The sequence below is a fragment of the Pezoporus wallicus genome, unplaced genomic scaffold (assembly GCF_028554395.1).
Source record: "Pezoporus wallicus isolate ANWC-B61680 ecotype Strahan unplaced genomic scaffold, APGP_CSIRO_Pwel_v1 contig_13653, whole genome shotgun sequence".
Classification (NCBI taxonomy): domain Eukaryota; kingdom Metazoa; phylum Chordata; class Aves; order Psittaciformes; family Psittacidae; genus Pezoporus; species Pezoporus wallicus.
In genome coordinates this window covers 1-25,666 of record NW_026637867.1, presented here as the reverse complement: position 1 = coordinate 25,666, position 25,666 = coordinate 1, and the positions used below count along the sequence as shown (strand labels likewise).

Sequence of the window (25,666 nt, the reverse complement as noted above, 5' to 3'; positions counted from 1 at the left end):
TTCTCCCCCTCTTCCCCCCTAGTAGTATTTGCACTGGTTGGCCAATTTCAACCAAATGTGACAGAAGTCTCCAGGCTGTCAAGTTTCTACAGATTTCATGGAAATAGGTGTTTGCATGGAGCAGAGGGACTCTGCTGGAGCCTGTCTCACAGGGAAGGGCTACAATGAGAGTTTGATTCATACTGGTCACTAGAGAATCCCAGCATGGAGGAAAGCTTTGAAATGCCTCTGCCATGGGAACAGATGGAGTTGGAGTCTGCACCAGTATAAAACGCTGCTTTGCAAACACAGGCTGATCAAACTCAGGAGTAGTTTATTTTGTCTATGTGCCTGCTCCATTCCTCTGCTGGAAGTCCTCCTCCCAGGGCAGGGGGGCTGAGCTGTGGTAGGAGAAACAACCCGAAACACTGCTTTTCATAGCCTGGTTTAATAAAACAGCGTTAAATGAGTACTGTTAAAAATACTCTGGCTGCAAGGGCTGGTGTTTTAGAAGCTACCCAAGCTGGGAGAGGCAGATGGTTGGAGGCCATAATAGCTTCAGTTCACATTTAATCCATGCATGTTTGGAGTCAACATCCTTGGAGAGACAGATCAGGTGACTTGGAGACAGTTGTAGCAATGCAAGCTTAATCCTGGTGCTTGGAGGATATGCTGCTGATTGCCCGTGGCTTCAGCAGTGCTGGGGTCTGGGGTCAGGAAGGAAGTCATCAGAGTTTCTCTGGTTGTGAACAGTTAGCTCCAGTGCAGTACTGGCTGTGTGCTGGAGTGGCGTTTGACTTGCCAGATGCAAGAGCTTGGCCTTGGAATCAGTTGCCAGGCAAAAACTGAGCCCCAGTGATGTGGTTTTGGGTAGTAGACAGCATTTGCAGTTAAGGCTGGAGCAATGGTGTGGGACAACACGTGGGTAGGAGGTGGCCTGTGGCTGGGTAGGCTGGTGGGTGAAAGCTGGGGCAGGGGAAGGTCAGCAGTCACCAGTTTCCTCCTGCAGGTCTAAAATGGGAAAATCCTCCATTCCCCTGCATTGCTCCCTGAGGAAACTTCCAGGCAATAGCTTTTCCTCTAAGCTGACATTTTCCTCTAAGCTGACATTCAGCCCGTGGCATTTATCCATCCCCACCTCTTCCCTATTTACCTAGTGGCAGAACACCTCATCCTGAGCACTGGCTGCAGGCGGGGAGAGCGCTGTGAGAATGCACTTCTTCCCCCCTGCCATGAATAAGGCTTCCCGTGCTCCCACCCTGTCCAGGGCTCATACTAGCATGGAGGCACTATAGCGTTGTGCAGACAACCCGGCCTGAGCTCTGTGCTACTGCAGCTAAGCAGGAAAACATGCAAACAGCGAGCAGCTTTGAACTTGCCCTCTTGCTGAGACAGTGTTTGCTGGAGTGTTTTCCCTCAGTGATGTTGGGGATGATCTGCAGGCATTTCATTGGAAAAAAAAAAAAACAAACCCAAACCAACAAAACTTCTCTCCTTTTTTCCAAAAGGTGATGATTCTGTCTGCTTGTGTCTTTTAATAAGCAAATTGTGGGTAGGGGTAGATTCTTGGTGGAGATCATGCAAGGTATCATTTTCCTGTCCTGAAAAAGGTGGAAACATGGGGAAGTGACTGGAAGACAGCATCTTCTGCCCCAGTGGGAGTGTTGGTTGCTATGAAAGGAGAAAGGGAAATCTCAGAGGGATATCCTCCCCTACCCACCTGATGCAAAAGGCCCATGAGATAACTTGAAGTACAATGGAGAAGGTATTTCAAAGTGAGCTTTGGGTCCTCCTGACTGTCCTAGGCATGGCTTGAGCTCCCAGTCCAGTGCAGGTGCTGCAGCAGAGAGGCTGGGCAAGCAGAGTAACTAAATTACATCTTCTAATTCCATCTTGGCCTTCTGGTAGGATGAGTGCATGTGGGTGATGCAAGGGTGGTGTTTGTCCCTGTGCTGACATAAATGAAATTAGTCACTAATGAAGCATCTTCCTCTCAGGTTCAGAAATCATAGAATCCTCAACTGGTTTGTGTTGGAAGGGACCTTGAAGCTCATCCAGTTCCAACCCCCTGCCATGGGCAGGGACACCTTCCACTAGAGCAGGTTGCTCCAAGCCCCGTCCAACCTGGCCTTGAACACTGCCAGGGATGGGGCAGCCACAGCTTCTCTGGGCACCCTGTGCCAGCACCTCAGCACCTTCACAGGGAAGAACTTCTGCCTAAGAGCTCATCTCAGTCTTCCCTCTGGCAGGTTAAAGCCATTCCCCTTGTCCTGTCACTTCTAGTTTCTATACCCCTGATGCTTCTCCCTGTCTGTCCAACCTCCTACCGGCTCCAGCTGTCTGGGTCCTGCCCCGGGCTGTTGGTCACCCTTTCCCCAGCTCTAACTAACAGCTGGTGGCCTTGCTACCTTGCTACTGTTTTCCACAGTGGTGTTATGAGGTGCTGAGGCTCCCTGTGTCGGCATTGGTGTTATTTTTGGCACTCTGCTTCAGGCTGAGATTCTCATATTTTGGCTTGAAAGTCTAGCTCCTGCCTTTTAACTTGGAAGAGAAGGGCAGGATTCAAATCTGAAGGTTTCAGCCACCTGAAAGAGCCTAGAAAGACAGCATATTTTATCACTTAAGCACCATATTTCCCACTATATAAAAGGCTTCTGTTCCTTCTCCCATCTGCTTGTACATTCCTGTGAGGGGTCTGAAACCAGGGATTGCCTTGGATTTGCCTGTGACAGACTGTGAGTTGCCACATTGGCACTCTGCAGCCCTCATTGAAGTGGGAGGCTGCAGCAGAGGCGAGGTGGCGAGCACAAGCTGTTGAGTTCTTGTGGCTCTTTGTCCTTCACATCTGATAACGTATGTCACTTTGGTAAGGTGCCTTGTACCTCTTTGCTCTTCCCTGTTGCTCCCCTCCTCATGCAGCAGACTCCATGCTGAATGGTGAATGTTGTAGAAAGCAAAATGTCTGGAGAGGAAGGTTTTCATCAGGAAACCTCAGAGATAGAGCAATGGCTTTACCAGTCCCTGTAGGATGGCTCTGCAGTGGTACCAGTGGTGCAGGAGGGGATGTTCCAGCTCTGCAGTGAAGGGCTGCTAGACCCAGTGACTTGCAACCAGTGATGCCCACACCGGTCACTAACCAAGGCTCTCCTCCTAGCTGCTCTAAGCTGCCTTTTCTTCCGAGCAGGCACAGAGCTAGTGCTGTCCTGGGAGTGGATGCCCTGCCTTGGGAGCAGCTGGTCTGTGTCAGTCTGTGTAGGGTGATGGCCAGAAAAAAGCTTACTTTGCAGAGGGAGTTCCTGGGTCTGTGCAGATCTGGGGAGTCAAAACTGTTTCAAATGTCTGTAGACTTTAAAACTAATCATGGTATATAGATGCTATGCAGTTGGGTGTATGCTCTTGGGGTGGTTGCATGCAGTTAGGTGTAGCAGTGTCTGAGCTTATGAGAAATCTTAGTGTTGGAGGCTCTCAGATTGTTGTTCCAATGGATTAAAGTACTTGTTGGGAAATGGTTTGGGATTAAGGAGTAAAGAACTGGTTTGTGCTGGTAAACAAAAGCTGAGATATGAGGTATGCCCTGCTTGTCCTGTGGCTCTAGATGCATAACACAGAATGAGTGTGCTGAGATTTCCACAGAGGAGTTTAGGATGCTTTTAACCACAGTTACTGGAGTCACAGGAGTCACAATTATATTTGTCTGGAGTGGTTTGATTTTCCCCTGATGAGTGGAAATCTTTCACTGATGAGAGGGAAGTCCTAGTTCATGCTAAAGATGTTCCATGGTGAGGGTGGGAGCAGGAGAGGAGGGGAGGTGATATGATCCAGTCAAAAATGGTGGCAGAAATCGATGTTAATTTCTGAAAGAACTCTCACTTCTAATTTCTTTTGTCTATTTAAGCCAGTGAAAAAAAAGAAGATAAAACGCGAGGTTAAGATTCTGGAGAATCTACGTGGTGGCACCAACATCATTAATCTGGTTGACACTGTCAAGGATCCAGTGGTAGGTGCCCATGTATTGCCTTCCCACCAGCTGCAAGCATGAGAAGCTGCCCCTTGGCTCCTGCTCTCAGCTTGGGTTAGGTGCTGCCTGTGCCTTTGTGCAGCCGGGGGTGAGCAGTGTCCAGCTCATCAGGGTCTCCTGTGGTGGGTTGGTTTGCATGGGCTCATGTTCCTCTCCATGTTCCCCAGATTCTTTTACACCCCTTCTGTGAGTTTTCCATGAGGGGAGAAGTTTTGTAGCCCTACAAATGTTCTGTAAGAAAGCAGAGCCTGTGGCCTTCCAACTCCTGTCTGGCATCTGGAAGTATCTCCTTGGGCAATTGGATATTAAGCACTTTTCATCCTTCTGGTTGCTGTCCTGCCCAGTGACTAGAGGTCATAGAATCATAGAATAGTTAGGGTTGGAAAGGACCTTAAGATCATCTAGTGCCAACCCCCCTGTCATGGGCAGGGACACCTCACACTAAACCATGTCACCCAAGGCTCTGTCCAGACTGACCTTGAACATTGCCAGGGATAGAGCGTTCACAACTTCCTTGGGCAACCCATTCCAGTGCCTCACCACCCTTACAGTAAAGAACTTCCGCCTTACATCCAGCCTGAACTTCCCCTATTTAAGTTTGAACCTGTTACCCCTTGTCCTACCACTACAATCCCTAATGAAGCATGAATCACCAGCATCCTTATAGGCCCCCTTCAGATATTGGAAGGCTGCTATGAGGTCTCCACGCAGCCTTTTCTTCTCCAGGCTGAACAGCCCCAATTTTCTCAGCCTGTCTTCATACGGGAGGTGCTCCAGTCCCCTGATCATCCTCGTGGCCCTCCTCTGGACTTGTTCCAACGGTTCCATGTCCTTTTTATGTTGAGGACACCAGAACTGCACGCAATACTCCAAGTAGGGTCTCACGAGAGCAGAGTTAGAGGGGCAGGATCACCTCCTTCGACCTGCTGGTCACGCTCCTTTTGATGCAGCCCAGGATACGGTTGGCCTTTGTCTGCATTGTCACAATTACCCCATTCCTGGGAAGTTTATCTGAGTAGCAGCTGGCTGAGGTCTGTAACTCCAGCCTGTTGGCAGCCACAGAGAGGAAATGACACTGCTGTAGCATTGGCAGTCCTGGTGACCTTCCTTTTGTGATGGCTTGCAACACACTTTGCCTTGTCCAGTGCTGTCTCTGCTCTGGGGCATGGGGAAGAGCAGCACTGACCAAAATGCCATGTTCATGCTTGGTGTGGGGGGGGTCTCAGTGGAGCTTGCCTCTGTCTGCTGCAGGAGCAGGGCTGTGTTTCTCTCACTGTCCTGCTCCTGTCCCACTCTCTGAAGCGAGGGTTGGGCAGGAAGCAAAAGCTTTCTTGGGTCTCTTGGAGCAAAGGAAGGTCAAGAGGGTGTTTTAAACCGTGACTCTCTTTCTCTTTTGCAGTCAAAGACCCCTGCTCTGGTGTTTGAGTACATCAATAACACAGATTTTAAGGTGAGTCTGCCTGAGTGTGGAGGGGGGAGGCTTCCCGTTTCTGTTGAGTACTGTGATCTTGGGCTGCCAGTTACTTCTTGAGAACTGTGGGGGGAGTTTGGAGTTTTCACCTATGTCAGCTTCACCTTTCTTTCTCCCTGTAAATTAGAAATCTGTAAACAGGCTCTAGATGAGAAGAAATAAAAAGCTGAATCTCCTCCCAACTTGGAGGAGTAAGTTCAACAAGTTAGATATTTTTACTCCCCTCTCAATTTAGTAATTACTGCTGTGCTATATATTCAGCCCAAATTAATCCCTGTGCTGTGGTTCTCTATTTACAGCAGTGCAGTTGATGGAGTAGGTGACACCAGTTTGTGCTGGAATCCTTCAGACCTGGGGACTGTGGGGTGCAGAGGCTGGAGAGAACACCTCCCACTGCCCATGGGCCTGGTAGCAGGGGACTGAGCAGCCTTGAATACATCTGAAGAGCTTTTCTGCTTGCCTGAGCCTGCAGCATATTCCATGGCTCTTCAGATTTCTGGGGAGCTCTGAGGGGTATTATTCCTTCCCAAAATGAAGTGGGTCCTTCTCTGAGTGTAGCTACCGCTGCCTGTGTGACTGAAATGCTTCTGGCTGACAACAGTGAGCTGAACCACACAAGAAATATCTAATTAGCAGCTACACCTATTTTAATGGTATCTTTGCTTCCCCCATGTAAGTGGAGTGTTAAGTAGTAACTTGAGGCTGATGGCCAACAGGGACTCTGAACTGCAAAATGCAGGGCTGGGTGTCCATGGTAGGTCAGCTGTCCCAGACATGCTGTTGCATTAGAAACAGCTCTATGAGTTTACAGCAGATCATTTCTAGGTTTTTAGGAGGGAGCCTGGCTTCTCAAGGAATCCCAGATTCAGAGCTGTGCAAGTCCAAGACAGAAAGTATTGATGCTTCTGATGTTGATTGGTACAAATCAGGAATAACTTGTCTTGGGAATGCAGGCATGTCTCCCAGGGCAGACAGTATGGCTGTTCGTGCTCAGAGCTTATTTGTAACCTCAATTTCACTAACTATATATGGGACGTGTGGGTTATTGGAGCTACACTCCCATGGGATCTGCTGCCTCTTTTGGGTAGGTTCTTGGGGCTACAGCTAACTGGCAGATTACTGAGTGTAATTACAGATTACAGAGGGTACCTGTGGATATCTTCCATAGAGGCTCCCAAGCTGTCTCTTCCCGTGCTCTGAAGTGCCCTTGCCAAGCAGAAAACACACAGAGTAGGTGAGATGACTTGTGTTGGAGGTCTTGGCTTGCCCTATACCTCTATACATGAAGCAGCTGGAGAGCACCCAGCTCCAGTCATTGTCCCCTCTGCTCCACTGTCCTGATCTCCCTGAGCAGCCAAATTCTGCTGGAGCTAAGTGCCTGTGCCTCTCACTGGCAGATCGCCTTCAGGGTGCATGAGAGTTTCCCAGGGCAGCTTGTGTACAGCAGGTTGCTGACTGCTTTACAGGATTGTGGTTTTCTCTGTCCTGTTGGCAGTAGTTGCTCACAAGGTTAAGTTGTCTCCTGTCCAGCAGTTTCTTTCCTTCAATGTTACTATTTTTTGTTTACTGTTAATACCTTCACCCCTTTGCCCATTCGGATGGCAGGACATTGTTCATGTCTGGGCACCTGGGAAAACAGCTGCTGGGTTTCCTCAGCTCTCCAGAAGCTGTGGCTCTGTGGGGCCTAAGCAATGGCTGTGGATGATTCTGGATCAGAAGCACCAGCTTGTATTACACATGGTTTGTCTATTTTTAAATGACAGTATAAAAAGCAGATTTATGCGATATCTCCCCAGAGATGATTACATTTTATTAAGTTGCCTGGCTGAGTCCTTGTCATGATTTAAGCTTTAAGCCCAGCCGGTAACTCAGAACCCCACAGCCGCTCGCTCACTTTCCTCTTCTTCCCCCCTGCTCCTGGAGGGACGGGGAGGAGAATGGAAAGAATGTAACTCCCATGGGTTGAGATAAGAACAGTCCAGTAACTAAGGTATAACACAAACCCACTACTGCTACCACCACCAATAATAATGATAAGGGAAATAACAAGGGGAGAGAACATAAGACTAAAAAGGGAAGGGAAAACCCCCCAGTAACCCCGAGTGATGCTCAATACAATTGCTCACCACCCACTGACTGATACCCAGCCCAACCCGAGCAGCGACCTGGACCTTCTGGGTGACTCCCCCTAGTTTATATTCTGGGCATGAAGTGCTGTGGTATGGAATACCTCTTTGGCTAGTTTGGGTCAGGTGTCCTGTCTCTGCTTCCTCCCGGCTTCCCCTCCTCCCTGGCAGAGCATGAGACTGAAAAGCCGTTGATCGGAGTAAGCATTACTTAACACACCGATGTTTTTAGTTGTTGCTATCAGCACTGTTCTCAGGCTAAAGTCAAAACCACAGCACTGCACCAGCTACTAGGATGGAGAAAAATAACCGTTACAGCTGAACCCAGGACAGTCCTGTCTGAAAGTGATGGCTCTGTACTTGCAGGGATGATGGTGATCATCCTTAGAACTAAACTAGTTCTAGGGATGATCAGTTCCATCCTTGGAACTAGACTACATGTGTATGCTGCTGCATGAGGACCGCAGCTTGTGTACAGGGCTAGTGCTTCTCTTCAGACCTGCTGTATTACTTGTCATCTGGTAGCACTCAAGCTATCCCACAGTCATCTGCTTTAAATGAGAGCTGCACTGCAGGGCTTTGCAGTCAGTTGAGTGAAATTAAATCAGTGAAATTAAATGGTTTTTGCTTAATTGGTTTCAAACTAGCAATGAGATACCTGTCCTTCAACCACCAACAACTCTCTTGTTTTGTGTAGTCTGTGAGCGTACCTGGTACTGCACCTTCCATTGCTCCAAAAGGGAAATTCCCTCGGGAAAGAAGGGGACAGAACCAGGTCTTCAGCAGTTTCGGGTTGGGTTTGCTGTTTTGATCTTAAAACACACTAGCAAGTTTGCAGCTGAAGAAGAGATGGGCAAAAAAGGTGAGTGATGAAAGGTTGTTTCAGGATGTTCAGCCTGTTGGGAGTTGTGAGGACAGCAGGTTTTTGACTCAAAACTTCCACGCTGCCTTTTGATGCAGCCCAGGATATGGTTGGCTTTCTGGGCTGTGAGCGCACACTGAAGCTGGCTCATGTTCATTTTCTCATTGACCAACACCCCCAAGTCCTTCTCCACAAGGCTGCTCTGAATCTCTTCTCTGCCCAACCTGTAGCTGTGCCTGGGATTGCTCTGACCCAGGTGTAGGACCTTGCACTTGGCATGGTTAAACTTCATGAGGTTGGCATCAGCCCACCTCACAAGCGTGTCGAGGTCCCTCTGGATGGCATTCCTTCCCTCCAGCGTATCAACCGAACCACACAGCTTGGTGTCATCGGCAAACTTGCTGAGGGTGCACTGAGTCCCACTGTCCATGTTCCCCTTAGTGAAGCCATGTTGGCTGTCACCAAGCACCTTGTTGTTTTTCATGTGCCTTAGCATACCTTCCAAGGAGAATCTGCTCCAAGATTTTGCCAGGCACGGAGGTGAGACTGACTGGTCTGTAATTCCCCGGGTCATCCATTTTCCCCTTCTTGAAAATGGGGGTTATGTTTCCCTTTTTCCAGTCGTCGAGAACTTCACCTGACTGCCATGATTTCTCAAATATGATGGACAGTGGCTTAGCAACTTCATTCACCAGCTCCTTCAGGACCCGCGGATGGATTTCATCAGGTCCCATGGACTTGTGCACGTTCAGGTTCTTAAGATGATCTCGAACCGGATCCTCTCCTACAGTGGGCCCAAGGTCTTCATTCTCACAGTCCCTGCAGCTCCCTTCCAAGACTTGGGTGGTGTGGTCAGAGCCTTTGCCATTGAAGACTGAGGCAAAGAAGTCATTGAGAACCTCAGCCTTCTCCAAATCCAGGGTAGCCAGTTCTCCCGATAGCTTCTGGAGAGGGCCCACATTGTCCCTAGTCTGTCTTTTATTTGCAATGTACCTATAGAATCCCTTTCTGTTATCTTTCACATCCCTAGCCAAGTTTAATTCTAACTGGGCTTTCCTAACCTGGTCCCTAGCTTCCCAGGCAACATCCCTGTACTCTTCCCAGGCCGCCTGTCCTTGCTTCCACCTTTTATAAGCCTCTTTTTTCCTTCAAATTTTCCTCAGCAGCTCCTTATCCGTGCAAGGAGGTCTCCTGGCCCTCCTGCTGCGCTTCCTTCTAGTTGGGACACAAAACTCCTGAGCTTGTAGCAGATGATCCTTGAATATCAGCCAACAGTCTTGGGCCCCCCTGCCCTCTAGGGCTATAGCCCATGGAACCTTACTAAGCAGGTTCCTGAAGAGGTCAAAGTCTGCTCTTTTGAAGTCCAGGGCAGTGAGCTTGCTGCACGCTCTTCTCACTGTCCTGAGGATCTCGAACTCGACCATCTTGTGATTGCTGCATCCAAGGCTGCCCTGGAGCGTCACATTTACAACGAGCCCTTCCCTGTTGGTGAGCACGAGGTCAAGCATGGCACCTCTCCTTGTCGGCTCTTCTATTACTTGCAGAAGGAAGTTGTCTTCCACACAATCGAGGAACCTCCTGGATTGCTTGTGCTGGGCCCTACCATCCCTCCAACAGATATCAGGGTGGTTGAAGTCCCCCATGAGAACAAGGGCCTGCGAGCATGAGGCTTTTCCTATTTGTCTATAGAGTGCTTCATCCACAGAGTCCTCTTGATCAGGTGGTCTGTAACAGATCCCCACAGTAATGTCTCCCATAGCTGTTTTCCCTTTAACCCTGACCCACAAACTCTCTATTGACTGATCCCCTGTCCCCAGACAGAGTTCCCTACACTCCAGCCTGTCCCTAACATAAAGGGCAACTCCTCCTCCCTGTCTGCTGGGCTTTTCTTTTCTAAAGAGCCTGTAACCTTCCATTCCAACACTTCAGTCATAGGAGCCATCCCACCATGTTTCTGTGATGCCTGTTATATCATATCCCTGTAGTCGTGCACACATCTCTAATTCCTCTTGTTTGTCCCCCTTGCTACGGGTGTTTGTATAGAGGCATCTGAGCCGAGCTCCAAATGAAGCTGGCTCATTGGCTGGGGCAGCTGGAATATCTCTACATTGCTCCGAGCATTTATTATAGGTGTTGGCAACTGACTGGGTGTGTTGGGATGGAATGATGCCCCCCTCCCCCAACACATCTAGTTTAAAGCCTCCTTGACCAGTCTGGCAAGCCTCCTACCAAAACTGCTCTTCCCCTTGTCAGAGCAGCTCCACCAGCCCCCACTAGTCCTGGCCTCCCAAATTGAGTCCAATGTTCTAAATACCCAAACCCCTGACTATGGTACCACCCTTCTAACCATTTATTAACCTGGCCAATCCGCCTAGCCTTTTTAGGGTCCTCCCCTTTATCCTGGAGAATTGACGAAAAGACAACCTGAGCTCCAGAGCCCCTAACCACCTCTCCCAGGGCTCTGTAGTCCTTCTTTATGTTGTCCGGAAAACTGCTGTCTATATCACTAGCACCCACATGGATCACTAGAAGTGGGTAATAGTCAGTGGGACTTACTAGAGCAGGCAGCCTCTCTGCAACATCCCTGATCCGAGCCCCTGGTAGGCAATCACCATCACCAGCTGTCCTCCACCACAGGTCTTTGTGGCACCATCAGCACTTGGTGTTGCTGTGGAAGGGTGCCTAAGGGGTGCAGAGGTACCTTCAGTGGGATTGGGGGTCCCAGCTCAAATCTGCCAGGTCAAGATGGCACTGGGGTCCTTGCAACAGGAACTTTGGGGAGGAACAGGGCCGTGCTGGAGCATTTTTGTTATTTTTATGGCTTTTATCCTCTTTTTTTCATGAAATCTCTGCAGGTTTCTTCCGGAGGTGGGGGAAATGAAAAGTCCCAGGGCCTTGTGTTCTGCCACCTCCCCTCTGCCTGCAGTAGCCTTGCTGGGTTCAGCAGTTCTGGCAACAGTCTATGATAACCTGTTTAAATCTACCGTTGTCCCTCCTGGGGTTGCCCCCTGTGAGTCCATGCTCGCTGCTGGCTCCTGGGCAAGTCCTGTTGAGGACCTGAGGCTCCCTCGGTGTTTCTCGCCACTCTGAGTTGAGGCTCCTGGACGCTGAGCTTCCCCCCGCTCAGGTGTTGAAGGCATCCTCTCTTGAGCTACTCACCTCAGCAGTTGACCCAGTTGCCAAGTTACATGGTGTGTGCCAAAATATCACCAAATGCTGGAGAGTAGAGGCTTCCTGTGGGTGAGTTTCGCCTTTCCTCTTGCTCTGTATGGCAAAAGGAGACCAGCCCACACCTCTCGATGCCTTGTGTTTGTGTGCTGGCAACTACCTGGGCAGATGTTGAGTTGGGTCTGAGTGATGCCCACAGTGATGTTTCTGATAGTTTTCTGATAGAGCCAGCTGCAAGAGCAGAGCATGGGACACATCTGTAAAGGAGATATCTGCTCTGCCCTGCTAGGCTGGGCAAACGGGATTTGGAGCCCAGTCAGCCTTGGGGCAGCTGCTGTGTGGGACCTACTTGCAGTGGAAACCTTGGTTCTGGCCTTCAGAGCCTTGTGCATTCAGGACTGTATCCTGCAACACATGGAGCCTGGGCGTTGCTAATCACACTGTCTGCACAGTGTGCAGGTCAGAGGTGCTGGGTTTCACAGACAGGTCTTCCATGGAGGTCTATTTAAAGCTGGTTCCTCAACGGCTGCCTCTGCTAAAGGCTGTGAGTCAGAGAAGCAACTGCATTGTGGGCCTGGGAAGAAAGGCATCTGTGAGCTCCCTTCCATCCCTCCCTGCTTGCAGGTAGCGAGAGGCAGAGGAGACAGGGAATGGGGAAAATGGGGTCTGGCCTTGTTCTGCCACTGCCTCTCCAGCCCTCCTCCTTCCTTAGGTGCATTGGTGTTGCCAGGTGAAGTTGAACAGGGTGTTGATTCCCAAAAAGACGTGTTTTAAGCATGTGTCCCTCCCATAGTGTTTGTTACCCAAGCAAGCCATTTAAACAAAGTCCTGTAAGGGCTCAGTTGTCCTCTGCTGGCTGTGGGTCATGCACCACAGCCACGCACAACCAGGTCAAGAAATCTATCCCTGCTGTAGCTTGTGGCTATGTCTTTTTTGCTCCCTGCTCACTTTCTTCAGTGGGTTGCTCAGAAGCATTAGGATCATCCTAGCTCATGAGGATACAGTGCAGCTTGTGGCCTGGAGGCTGGTAAAGCTCTGTGTGTGTAAGTGATGCTTGTGTGTTGTCAAATGATTTCCCAGAGCAATACTGGGTGGGGGTGGGAGGCTGTTTGGAGCCTGCCCTAAGTAAGGCAAGATCCTGAGGATCTCGGCATGGGCCTGGGGGGGGATCCAGGGCTAGAGCTGCTTTCTTGGAATGTGAATTTCAGTCCCCTGCTCTGGGATTTTTCCTGAAGCTGCCAAGTGGTGCCATGATGGCAGCTGGCTCCAGTTCTGATGCAGTCGGTGATTTGACTGAGCTGTGGGATGATCCTTGTCTATTAGGAAGGGCAGAGAGGTCTGGTCCTGCTGCAGCCCTGTGACTGTCTCACCTTGCCCTACCTGTGTGAGAGCACAGTCCAGGAGTCAGGCTGGCACTGCTGCCAGTGACAGAGCAGATGGCAAACCTGGAGCCAGTTATGACTTGGCGTGGGAGCAACAGGGTGATGAGGTCTCCAGTGACAGTGCTGGTGGCATGGTGCAGGTTAAATTGCAGGAGTAGCTGCAGGAGGACACAGAGCAGAGGAGGGTAGCAAATGTGTGCTGGCAACAAGCATGTCCCTGAGACTCTGAGCTGAGTTCTCCTTGGCCCCACAAGCATTCCTGTGCTGTAGAGTTGCATTAGCCTTTATTCTGGGATAGAGGGGAGCCTCTGAGGCTGTCTCTACCTTTTGTGTTTCCCCACCCTATTCTCCTTTAGGTTAATGTTTTCCTCTTCCCTGCCCCACCTTGAGCACTTGGAAACCTTACCCATGTGTTCCCAACCTGCCTCCTCTGAATGAAGTTACAGATGTTGTCAAGTCACCATGGTGACTTTGCATGTGAACTGAGAGTTGAGATCATCTGTGCCAACTCAGTGTGCTCTGAAGGGCATGCTCTTTCCTCCTTGAACAGGCAATCTGCCTGTCTCCTGCTGGAAAGAAGTCATGGCAGGGCTGAATGATTCCAGTAGTATTTCACGGGGGCTCTCACATCCTGTCTGGATTCCCTAGTGTGTAGCCCTGACAGGTCTGAGACCAGGACAAGCCCTTGGGAGCAGCAGCATTCACAAGGGATCTGTAATGGGGTCAGTGATAGGAGGCAAGTGTGGTACAGGACATAAAATTAATCTAAATCTCTTGTATTTATTAATCGCAAGTATTTATTTTTGTTTCCCTTTTTTTTCTTCCTCCCTCCCCAAATTTGTTTTAGCAACTGTACCAGATCCTGACAGACTATGATATTCGGTTTTATATGCATGAGCTGCTGAAGGTGAGTGGCATTGCATGTGGAAGTCTGGATGGGGACACCAGGAATGAGAGAGGTAGTAGCAGGGCACGTGGGGCACTGCTACTAAACAGTTGCCTCTCACGTTCAGTGCAGAATCCATGTCTCATAACTTGGGAAGGTTTGGGAAGAGATCTGGTTATCTAGCTTGTTGCTGTGAGGTATTGCAGCTGAACTGGGAACCTTTGGTCACTTCCAAAAGTGTCCGATTCTCTGGGGTCTGTTTTTTCCCTGTGGAGCATTTGTGATTATTAGATACCAGGTAGATCTGTGCTCGGTCCCTGTGTTTCTAGCACTGTTGGGCTGCTATGAGGAAAATCAATTCCCTCCCAGCCAGACCCAGTACAAACATTGGGAGGTATTTGCAGAGCTGGGGAACTGGGGACTCTTCAGCATGCTGAGGAGAGCAGGAGGGATTGCCACCTCCAGGCTTGCTTCTGCTGCAGTATTCAAATAGAAGGTGTCTTCTGCCCACTTGGTCTTTAGACCCCTGCATCTCTGGGTGAGGGATCTAGGACACTTCAAGCCCAAGTTGTGGTCACAGAACCCCCATGGATGTGGTCTTGGGGAATGAAGCTTCTGGTTGTGCTGGCTGTTATGTGTTGATATAACACTGGTGTTTTCCTTTGAGACCTCCCAGCCAAGGCTTTCCCTGCCCCTCTGATGAAGGGGGCGGGAATTTAGGGTGCCCTAAATACTTCCTCTTGACTAGCCTGGTTTACACCTCCCCATAGAAATGCTCATGGAGTCACATGGCAGATCTGAGATCTGATGCACTGCCCCTCTGGGGTCTGCAGCCACAGGCCATGGGAGGCAGCAGGATATAGGGAGAGGTGACAGGTTTCAGCTGATCCCAGGGCTGTTCTGTGCTGACCTGCTGGAGCAGGTGTCAGGTCCCAGTAGGGCCTCAGGACTTTGGGCTGACACTTTGTAGGCCCCCTGCCTCTGGAAATGTGTAGGACAGACTAGGGAAAGCCCTTTGTGCTTCAGGGCTTCATGACTGCAGGTTTCCTGCGATACATCTAGTGGCCTTGAGGAAGGCTTTCTTCTCTGCAGTCTTAAGCTTGCTGCACCTGCCTGCAAGGGAAAGACCTTCCTACTGAGGGCAGCCCTGGATTAGAGTGGGAAGGATGGTGAGGTTTAGATGATCCAGCCTTGAAACAAGCAAGACACTAGAACAGCTTCATCCCTGAAAGCAGTCTGTCTGACCTGTTACAGATTTCCTGTACTGGAGATCCCAGGACTGCCATTTGCTGTGACTCCTGTTGGCTGTGAGGCCATGTGTCAGTGCAGGGGTATCCCTCAGGCCTTTGCTGTGATGGAAGCTGCTGCCTCCTCTGCTTCCTGCTGCAGCTGCGGCCCAGGGACAACATTACGTCCCTGACACTGATGTCTTGGATATTGAATGACTGCAGGCTGTACCCTCCTTCCGTGCTGCTGGAGGTCTTGGAGCATCTGATAGATATTGATGGATGGGTGTCCCTCCCCCTTGGCGATGGGAAAACAACATTCTCGCCCCTTTGCTCAATGTAACAGCTGCAGGAGGGTGAATGGTGCAAGGTCATGGAGCTGGAGAGTTCATGTACTCCTGCCTTCAAGCTTTAGGTAGCTTTGCTCGCCCTCACATGCCATCAACTTGCCTTTTGTAAGTGCTGGTTTGGCTTAAATGAGCAGGGCAGAGGTGACTTTCTAGCTTAAGTGTGTTTTGGGACACAGGTGGAAAGCAGCACTTGAAGGCCATAAGGTCTATGTATGTAAGAATCATCCTTTCCTGGGGAATAGAGTGGAACCTAGGAAGCACAGTGCTCACCAGGCTGGAGCACTGGGATGCCTCTCTGCATCGTGTTCTTCAAAGACTGTTCAGGGAGCACAGTTCCAGGATCTGGGACTGCAGTAGGACACAAGGTCTTGTTGCTAGCTTGTAAATTCCTCACATACAGCATAAGAGGTGAAGATGCCAGTTTCTCATGCCAAGGTTGCAGCACTTGCTGTGCACAGGGCAGTCGTGCCCCTGGCTGAGAACTGACTGTTCTACTGCTGTGCCCGTGGTTACAGACTTGTCTAATGTATGTGCTTGTGTGTTCCAGGCCCTGGATTACTGTCACAGCATGGGGATCATGCACAGGGACGTCAAACCCCACAATGTCATGATAGATCACCAGCAGAAAAAGGTACTGTGGCACCAGGGCTTACAAGCAGGGGGTTTCCAGGGAAACTCTGCCATCTCTGTACCCATAGCCTGGGCAGCTGGACTTACCCTTGTAACCTTTCTTTACCACCTCCCCTCCACTGTTCCGCTGCAGGAAATGGCCAAAGTCCCACTGGAGGGCACCACAGTGGGAATGCATAGCTTAGAGGTTCTTCACCCCAGCCAAGCACGCTGGGTTTCTTTGCTGAGAGGAGCAGGTCTGGGCCATCAGTCTCCAACTGGGGAGGCTGCAGAGACCCTAGGCAGAAGGAGGGTGGCCTTGTCTGAAATACATGTGAATGTTTTTCCCTAGGGAACATAAGCTCATCCTATAGTACTGTGGTGGCTGTACAGGCAAGGTGAGGTTTATGAGGGGGAAATCTCTTCCTAGACCTGCTGTCCTTCAGTAATGCAGCAGGTTGTTCATCCCTGGACTGTGAAGGAGATGGTCTGGCTTGCAGGATGTAGTGGGCCCCCTCCTACCTTGTTTCTTGCTTTCAGTGCCCAGTTAAGATCAACTCTGCCTTTGGGCCAGCCCCTCTAAACAGCAGGATAAGACTGTGAATAGGCTTTTGCCTGTTCCCTGGTGCACAGGGACCTGTCTGCTGTGGCTGCTGGTGCTGGTGAGGACCCAGTTGCCTGGAAGTACCAGTGTGCTTGGACTCAGGCAGAGGAGCTCTCAAAGCTGGGCTTTTCCCCAGCAGCTGGTTATGGGGGAAGAGACTGACCAGAACTCTAAGAGCATCTCCTGTCCTCAGAGCACCTCCCTGCATCCCAGGCTCCACGCGAACATCACAGCATTGAGAGGGTTGGCCAGTGCGGCTTCACCTAAGTGGCTCGTCCTGGGGCTCCTGACTCTGTGTCTCTTTATTGCATGTTCAGCTGCGGCTCATAGACTGGGGTTTGGCCGAATTCTACCACCCAGCTCAGGAATACAATGTCCGTGTGGCCTCTAGGTACTTCAAAGGACCAGAGCTGCTTGTGGACTACCAAGTAAGAGTCTGCCTCCTCCTTGCTAGCCAGTGATACCACTTGCGGCTGCATTTTGGCCACATTTGGGGTGTCTGGTTGTGTCTGCCAGGGCATTGCCTGGGTTGTAAAGAGGCCGGCTGTGAAGTGAAAAGGCTGAGGTTGCCTGTGCAGCTGGGGAACCGGGCTGTGGTGAGCATGCCTCTTCTCACAGCATCTCCTTTTTTCCCTCAGATGTATGACTACAGCTTAGACATGTGGAGTTTAGGTTGTATGCTGGCAAGCATGATCTTCCGAAAGGAGCCTTTCTTCCACGGCCAGGACAATTATGACCAAGTAAAGACTTTGCTACCTGGCTTATTCCATGAGATGTTTGTCACCACCTCATCTCTGTGTGTACAGTGGGGAGGTTCTGGGGATCAGACCACCAGGCTGGGAGGATGTTGCTATGTGCTTAGTTAAGCCATCTGGGATTATGCTTCACTGGCTTCTGTAGGAGACTTGTTTTCTGCACATGTTGCAAAAACAAGTTTCAAGGGAGATATTCCTTCCATCTGGGATGTTTCCAGAAGGAGAGCTCCTCAGATTTGGGTAGCTCTGCCTCTGCAAAAGAGTGGTGGCCTGTCCTGCTCCCTCTCAACATGCCTTTTGTTCCAGCTGGTTCGCATCGCAAAGGTCCTGGGCACAGATGAACTGTATGGGTATCTCAAGAAATACCACATAGAACTGGACCCACACTTCAATGATATCCTGGGCCAGTAAGTGGAGAAGCGAAATGCTGCCTTTTTTCTTTGTTACACATAGGTAAATGGATGCCCATCCCCTTGGACTCTCAGAAAAGGCCTGCTTTGATCTTCAGGGTCATAGTGCTGCTTGCAGGCCTCTGTCTGGCTGCTCATGTCATCTTAGGAGGTCACTGAAATGCAGACTCTGCTTTTGCCTCTCCCATGATCCACAAGCTATCCCTTGTTTCTTCCTTCTCCTACTCATTGACATTCTAGAAGTGGAGATGTAGACACTGGAGGTGAGTGCAGGCTGAGGGGCTAAACGTCTCCCAGATGAGGTTTCTGGAAAGGACAAGAGGTGGGTGTCATAGCAAGGACAGGTCCCAACAAGCTGGCTGGCAAGCCAGAGCACTTCTGGTCCTAAGGGTATCATCCTGCCTGCTGCATCCTGTTGTCTAGGCCCTGTAGGCAGAAGGGAATGTGCAATATTGGGCCTTTCCCAGGTGTAGGACATCCACACAACAGTATACATAAAGAAGAGGGCTCTCCCACTTTGGCAAGTGCTTGCTGAGCAGTAGCTTGTGCAGGGAAGAGCTGTAGCAGTCTGTTGTAGCCCTGTCTTCTCAGAGGTGGACAGTGGCAGGGCTGTGCTGGTGGGATCTGGGCAGTGACTGCTGGTCCCCTTGTAGGCATTCCCGGAAGCGCTGGGAGAACTTCATTCACAGCGAGAACAGACACCTGATCAGTCCTGAAGTTCTAGACCTCCTGGACAAGCTCCTGAGATATGACCATCAACAGAGGCTGACCGCCAAGGAGGCAATGGACCACCCCTATTTCTGTGAGTGTGGAGAAGCCGGGATGGAGAGGGGTCTCTGTGGGGCAAATTCCAGCTCCCTGCTCTGTGAAAGCCTTGGCAGCTCTGTGGGTTTTGAGGGCAGTTCTCTGGAAGGGTTTGCCAGGATGGAGCTTCCGCTTTATTAAATGCTGTTTCCCCTTCCTGCCTGGTCCTGGTCTCCTGCAGATCCAGTGGTGAAGGAGCAGTCCCAGCCCAGCTCAGAAAATGCTGTGCTCTCCAGTGGCCTGACAACAATACGATGAAGTCTGGAAAACAACATTTAATTCAAGAAGTTTACAAATAAAAGTAAAACCTTCGGTCACACAGTGAAGGGAAAAGAACCCAAGGACACCCCCCCCTTCCCCTCCCCTTTATACTTGGCAGAAATCTAACCGGGGGGGGGGGGGGGGGTGGGTCATAAACCTCAGTTCCTCTCTGGTGGTTGTGGCTAATGTAACTCTAAACATGTGGTACCAAAACCCTGGGCAGATGGCCTTGCAAGAGCTAAACATGTAGTGATTTCCCCAGGGCTCAACACAACTGATTCTGGTTCACATCTCTACAGATCCTTCTCCTCCTTCTCAGTCCAGCCTTCCCTAGCACACTGGTGGGGACAAATTGGTCCTTCCACCATCAGCTCTTAACATGCCTCTTTCTTAACATGCCTTTCTGACTTGTAGACTGGAACCAAATTCAGGCTGGAGGTCATCAGGTGCAACTCTTGTTTGGTGGTCCAAGTCCTACTGCTCACTCTGGGCTTGAATTTGGCCCTTGAATTCCAGTTTCAGTTGTTGATTACTGGGGTGGTTGGGGGGAGGTTCAACAAAAAACAGCCCCACAAACCCAGCAGCATCTCAGGATTGGTTTGGAGCATTAAAATGAAGGTGTTGATTCATGTTTCTGGGAAGAGGTGAGATCTCTCCAGGTATGTTTGACAAAGGCTCTCTCCGAGAGGAAACTCAATAGACCTGCTTTGGAAACTTGTGAATGTGAGGGCTACTCTCGAGGCCAGAGAGAGGAGGGACTGTCCAGGCATTCCCACTGAGCTCAGGAAAATCTGTGTTGCAAGATTTCTTGTGCTAGGTGTGCAGCCACGTACCTCATGACGTGGCTGCTGTGAAAATTCATGCCAGAGCACAGCTCTGGAACAGTTCAGCATTGTAGGATGGAGGAGTGGAGAGAGGAGGCTGTGGGGGGGGAGGATCAGCAAGCAGCAGCGTGGTCTGTTGGGGAGGGGGTTGTGCAGCTACTGATCCAGGACTTGGGATCCCACCTCCTGTTTTAACCAAGCCAGCCATTTGTTGATGGGTGCCAATCCTGTGGGGGGAGGGTGGGGGGTTCATCTTGTGGGTTCTTTCATCAGATCCCTCGATGGCTTTATAGCCCCACAGTTCACAGTTGCCTCCTCTACTTGTTCTGTGACTTCATCAAGTGGTTCTGGTGACACTCAAACCTAGAAGCTGGAGAGTGTTTTCCCACCAGCACCTAAACACAGAATTTCCTTCTGCGGCATTGGCGAAAGAGTTGATTTTTTTAATAAGGTTGCAATGTTTCTATTTCACACAACTGTTTACATTCCATATTTCAATAAAGTTCTATTGGCATTGATAGTAGGTCAATCCATTTGTATAATTCACCAAAACAAATAAATATATATATGTCTGAACGTCTGCAGTCTCCAGTCTATGGGATAGCCAGGAGTGAGAGCTGAAGGCATGGCCTCCTTGAGGAGGTCAGGTTGTCTCTTCCAGTCCCTCTTGTCTGAGTATTTTGGCATCACTTAGTCTTTGGTTGCAGTTTTTCATGCTGTCAGCTCTGAGGCTTTCACTTTGTCAGGTTGTCTCTCCTTGCGTGGGGCCACAGAGGAGGTGCAAGGGTTTGGGGTCGGCTCTTGTGGTGCGTTGGACTGCAGCAGCCAGTGCCTGAGGTCCCAGTCTTGGTCTCTGTTCCATGGCTGCTCAGATGAGAAGTCACTGGCACATGGCTGGAAGCTGGGGGCCTCTCCATGTGCAGACCCTCATGCTTGTCTCCTCTCAGCCTGGGTGGATGGCTTTTTCTGAAGAAGTGGTGAGCAGGGAGTAGCTCTTTCCTTCCATCTCAGACTGTGACTGGTGCAGGAGCTCAGTCAGTTGTCAGTGATGGGGTGAGGAACAACTGGTACTGCCATCCTACAGGACCCTCACTGACATGAATTCTCCTGCAGATGCTGCTGAAGGCTTTGGTGCTTCCAGCCCTGTCCCTCCTTCTCCCACCCCTTATGGGCTGCTAGGCCTGAGGGCATGGAGTGCCCTTAAGCTGTGCTAATGCTAGCAGGGTTGGTTTGGAGTTTTAACATCAGTTTCTGAACTGATTTTAAATGTGTATTGAATTGCTCCATTGAGGAGAGGCAAGATCAGGTGATTCTCATGGCCTGTCCAAGTTGCTGTGGGGAAAACTTGTTTTCCAGCTCTTGTGTGTTGGCATTCCCAGCTTCTGGAGAGTCGAGGCAGAAGAGGCATGGGGGAGAAGGGATTCAGTGTGGGAATTATGAATAGGTGAAAAACATTTATTGTTGTATACAGGTGCTTGACAGTGTCCAAACCTGATGGTGGAGTTTCATGGTGGTGCTTCAAGAAGTCTCAGTTCTGTAAACTTGAGTAAGCAAATATTTCATGGTGCCCTCAAGCAGAGGAAGAGATGCTCTTTCCAGACAGTGGAATGGGTAAATGGCTTTCCCTGCTTGCAGTAACCAAAGAGGCTAGAACAACCTGCCCCATATCTCCCCACATCCTACCTCAGCTCTAGGGTAGGATGAGCTTCAACAGATCCATCCTGGAGGGAGACACAGGAGCTGAGCAGGTGTAGCCTGGGACTGAGGACCCCAAGGGCAGTATGGACGCTTGGTTGCAGTTCAGGCTGGTTCCTCTTCACACCCAGCACTTGGAGCAGGAAACCCTGCTCTCCTCTGGACCTCAGCAAAGCACTGTCCTGCCTGAAGGGACAGCTGGGAACCAGAGAAGACCATGTCTTCCCCATCTTGTCTGTGCCTGTTGCAAGTGTTCTATGGCACAATGGAAGCTTTTAGTGGGACTAGAGGAGATGGTTGTGGCAGCAGAGAGAGACAACACAGAAGGTTGGGGAGAAGAATGTGTCTGACTGCCTGGGAAAGTGCTGCTTTGCTGGACTGTGTCTCCCCCTTGCCCTGCCTTCCCCTCTACCCCTTCCAAAGCAGCTAAGGATCCCTCGTGGTCACCACATCCACAGGGACATGCAAAGGGTGGCCAGGTGGCAGGACATGGGGCAGCGTGCCCAGCCATCTCCACATCCCCTACTGCTGGAGGAGCTTTGTCGAGCTGGTGGTGCCCCAGATGCTCACACTTCCCTCCTCCCGTCTCTCCTCAGGTCTGCTGCTGTTTTTCCCAGTTTTCCATAGCAGAATTAGAAACAAACCAAAGGTCCTGTCAGTGTGTGTAGAGTGATGGTGGGTGGACTGCACAGTGCAGGCAGGGTTGAGAGCAGACACCCACCTCTGACCACAGCCACTCCCTGTGATGAGAGAGGTTCTTCTGCCTGTGGTTCCTTGTTGAGCTCTTCTGACCCAGAAAGCATGGAAATGTGAATGAAGGGTGTGCACAGCAGTTGTTGGTTAGTTGTTCCTTTCTCCATTCCGGCTGTTCCCTCCCAACCTCTGGTGGACCATGGTCAGCCAGGTTGCTCCTGTCCCTGCCAGGGCACAGAAGTGGCAGAGGCTGTAGTGTCATGATGGACACGCCCCTAGATTATAATTAAAAGAATTCTATATTGTGCAATAAAAGTTTTAAAAGAAGCACATGAGGAGGAGTATTCAGTGGGGTGGGAGCTGTGGGGTGGGAGCTGTGGGGCAGGACCAGCCACACTGGGGAATGCTGGGCCCTGCTAGGACAGGCTGGGTGAGAACAGCAGGAGGAACTAGTTGTACACAAGATCACCATGGGCAAAGGAGCCACTTGCCACCTTTGGGGTGTCCCTCCTTAGGCCCCCACACTCTTCTGGAGGTGCCCGAGTGCTAATGCTGGTGCCTGCTTTACCCAGCCTGTGGGGCTTGGGCATGGCTCTGTTTGCACCCCAGTAGCTCCCATCTCTTCCTCTTTCTGGGCTCAGACTCCCCTCCTCCTTCATAGCACCATCACTGCAAAGCGCTGAGCCTGGAGCTCCTGCTCATGGGCCTCTGCATCTCAGGACCTCCCCCACGGACATGGTGCTTTACCAGCAGCTCTGGGAGAGCCTGGCTGCAATCCTGGTGGCTGTCCAAGCTGCGCTCTGCTCTTAGATGTTAATGGACCACTTGAAACTCTGATCTAAAACCTCCAGCTGGACTCTGTATGACTATACATGGTCATTTCTCTTCCCCTGTCCCATTCCTTCACTGCTTGTGTTTTCCCCTACACTGAAGCTGCCCAGGCTAAAGGTACCCCTGAGACAAGCCTCTTGACTGGCAAAGAGATCCCTGCTGCTGATCCCAGGGAGGGGAGCTCAGGTAAGGGGAGCCATATGCTCCTGCTGGCACAGAACCACTTGGTGCTGGTCACACACAGCCCTGGCAGTGTGAGTCCTCCCACAAAGCCTGTAAGTGGTGCAGGTGGGAATTTGCCAACACTGTCCTCATACATTACACCCAGAGACAGGATCACAGAATCCCAGACTGATTTGGGTTGGAAGGTACCTCAAAGCTCATTCAGTTCCAGCCCCCTGCCACAGGCAGGGACACCTTCCACTAGAGCAGGTTGCTCCAAGCCCCATCCAACCTGGCCTTGAACACTGGCAGGGATGGGTCAGCCACAGCCACCCTGTGCCAGCACCTCAACACCCTCACAGGGAAGAAATGGTAAAATCTAATCTCAGTCTCCCCTCTGGCAGATTAAAGCCATTCCCCTTGTCCTGTCCCTATAGGCCCTTGTCCAAAGCCCCTCTCCAGGTTTCCTGTAGCCCCTTTAGGCACTGGAGCTGCTCTAAGGTCTCCCCTTAAGGAGCCTTCTTTTCTCCAGGCTGAACCAGCCCAGCTCTCTCAGACTGGTTCCAGAGCAGAGCTGCTCCAGCCCTCGCAGCATCTCCACGGCCTCCTCTGGACTCACTCCAACAGCTCCACGTCCCTCTTGTGTTGCTGCCCCAGAGCTGGATCAGGACTGCAGGGGGGAATCTTCCCAGAGCACAGCAGAGGGAGAGAATCCCCTCCCTCGACCTGCTGCTCACACTCTGGGGGTGCAGCCCAGGAGCAGTTCTGAAATGCTGAGGAAATGCCATTGTGCCAGCAAACATGAGGCAGTGCTAGGACAATCTCTTGCACCTTCTTGGGAGTGCCAGCAGCTGCTTTCTGTTACTCACACTCTGTGGTTGTGATATAAGGAAAGCAAGTGCCTGGAAAACATAGGGTTAAGATACTTTTAACTTAACTTAGGTCTAAGATAGAGAACAATGTTTGTGTTGTAAGTCTGTGGTGTGATAACAGAATTTATTAGTCTTGCCAACAAGAGTGAATTATTTCTTTCCATCCTTCTAATGAGTGAATTATTTCTTACCATCCTTCTAATTAGCAGTTAGTTTGGAGACAGTGCCTCCCGAACATCTGCTAGCTTAGGATACTCCTTGTCTGCCCATCCTGTTCTGCTTGCAATAAATTTTGTATGAAGTTCACACTGTTCTAAATCTTTGCCAGCTATCATAAAATTACAGATATGGCTGGTTTCAGCTACTTGTGTGATTACTGGGTGTCCTGAGTTCAGCAATAGCAGTCATTTTTCTCCTTCTTAGTAGCTGGTGCTGTTAGCGTCGAGACAAACACATAACCACCGGGATGGTTATATGAGGTGCTTTATTGAGGCACCGGGAACCAGGGGTGCGCACCCAAATCTGGTTCCGACTCCCGTCACATCGCGTTCACAATTTATACATTAAAAGTTTCACAACTAATACATATTCAACATAGGTTGCTTCATCAACTAATACATATGCATCAGGGATTGCTCCATCAGTCCATTTCGACATCAGCCTCTTCTGCGCTTGCGTAGCTCCCTCTGGTGGTCGTTCCGATGAAGTAAGGAGTCTTCCTCAGATGAAGTAAGAAGTCTTCCTCAGGTTGTCCTCTTCACCTTTTCTTTACTTGGATAGGCCCCAACCGTTTTGTGGACGTTAGCATTCTCTTATCTTCACCAGGATGCTTCTGGTATGCCCTTTTGGCTTTCTTAAGCCTGGGTTCTACTTGGGTATAGCTCCACAGTACATTCCTTTTTATCCTCCCTATACCGTATATGGTTATGTTAGTTTCTATTACTAAAACTACAGAGTTACTAAGATACAGGATGGCACAGCTATTGCTGATTTTACAGAATAGCTAGAATACAGAACCACAACATCACAATTCTTATAAATGTAACTTTTGCTGCTCCGTACCCCAGCCACCCCATATAGAAGCCTTCTATTGATTTATAAACCTTTTGGATATAACTATTTTTACTACGCTTTCTACTATGCTATATGTTTATCCCATCATAAAACTCCACCCTTCCTTAATATCAAAAGAGGGAAGCTTTATGATAGAACAACCACACAGAATTATGGAGTAAAATTTTACCATTCTCTAACAGTGCAGCACTGTGTTTTGACTTTCAGCCTGGGAACAGAGCTGATAACACCGGTGTTTTAGTCTGACCAAAGACTTTGTGAGCCTCATGCTCTGCCAGGGAGGAAGGAAAGCCGTGAGGAAGCAGAGAGGACACCTGACCCAAACTGACCAAAGAAGTATTCCATACCACAGCATGTCATGACCAGGATGTAAGTGAGAGTTACCTGGAAGGGCTAGTGGACTGCAGGGTTGGATGAGGTATTGGTTGGTGCTTGGTCAGGTGGGGTGGGGCGAGTTATCGGTCGGCTGGTGCTCAGGTGTTGTGTTCTCTTCCCTTGTTATTTCCTTTATCATTATTATTATTGGTGGTAGCAGTAGTGATTTGTGTTATACCTTAGTTACTAAACTGTTCTTATCTCAACCCGTGGGAGTTGCATTCTGTTT

General features: G+C 50.2%; 1 protein-coding gene across 1 annotated transcript; it reads left to right on the top strand.

Moving 5' to 3' along the window:
• The first annotated feature begins 3,797 nt into the window (after positions 1-3,797).
• On the top strand, positions 3,798-20,311 carry LOC130598545 (casein kinase II subunit alpha'-like). The gene is made up of 9 exons (XM_057408057.1): positions 3,798-3,976; positions 5,397-5,447; positions 13,854-13,913; positions 16,016-16,099; positions 16,999-17,109; positions 17,320-17,421; positions 17,743-17,843; positions 18,500-18,648; positions 18,832-20,311. Exons 1-9 carry the CDS (start codon positions 3,824-3,826, stop codon positions 18,906-18,908), a joined length of 888 nt encoding a protein of 295 aa, XP_057264040.1. The 5' UTR covers positions 3,798-3,823; the 3' UTR covers positions 18,909-20,311.
• Positions 20,312-25,666: the final 5,355 nt, after the last annotated feature.

Coding starts and splice junctions, on each gene's coding strand:
- LOC130598545 (XM_057408057.1), top strand. CDS start 3,824: ATGTTAATTTCTGAAAGAACTCTCACTTCTAATTTCTTTTGTCTATTT. Junction 13,914..16,015: donor ATATGCATGAGCTGCTGAAG/GTGAGTGGCATT, acceptor TGTGTGTTCCAG/GCCCTGGATTACTGTCACAG. Junction 18,649..18,831: donor AATGGACCACCCCTATTTCT/GTGAGTGTGGAG, acceptor GGTCTCCTGCAG/ATCCAGTGGTGAAGGAGCAG.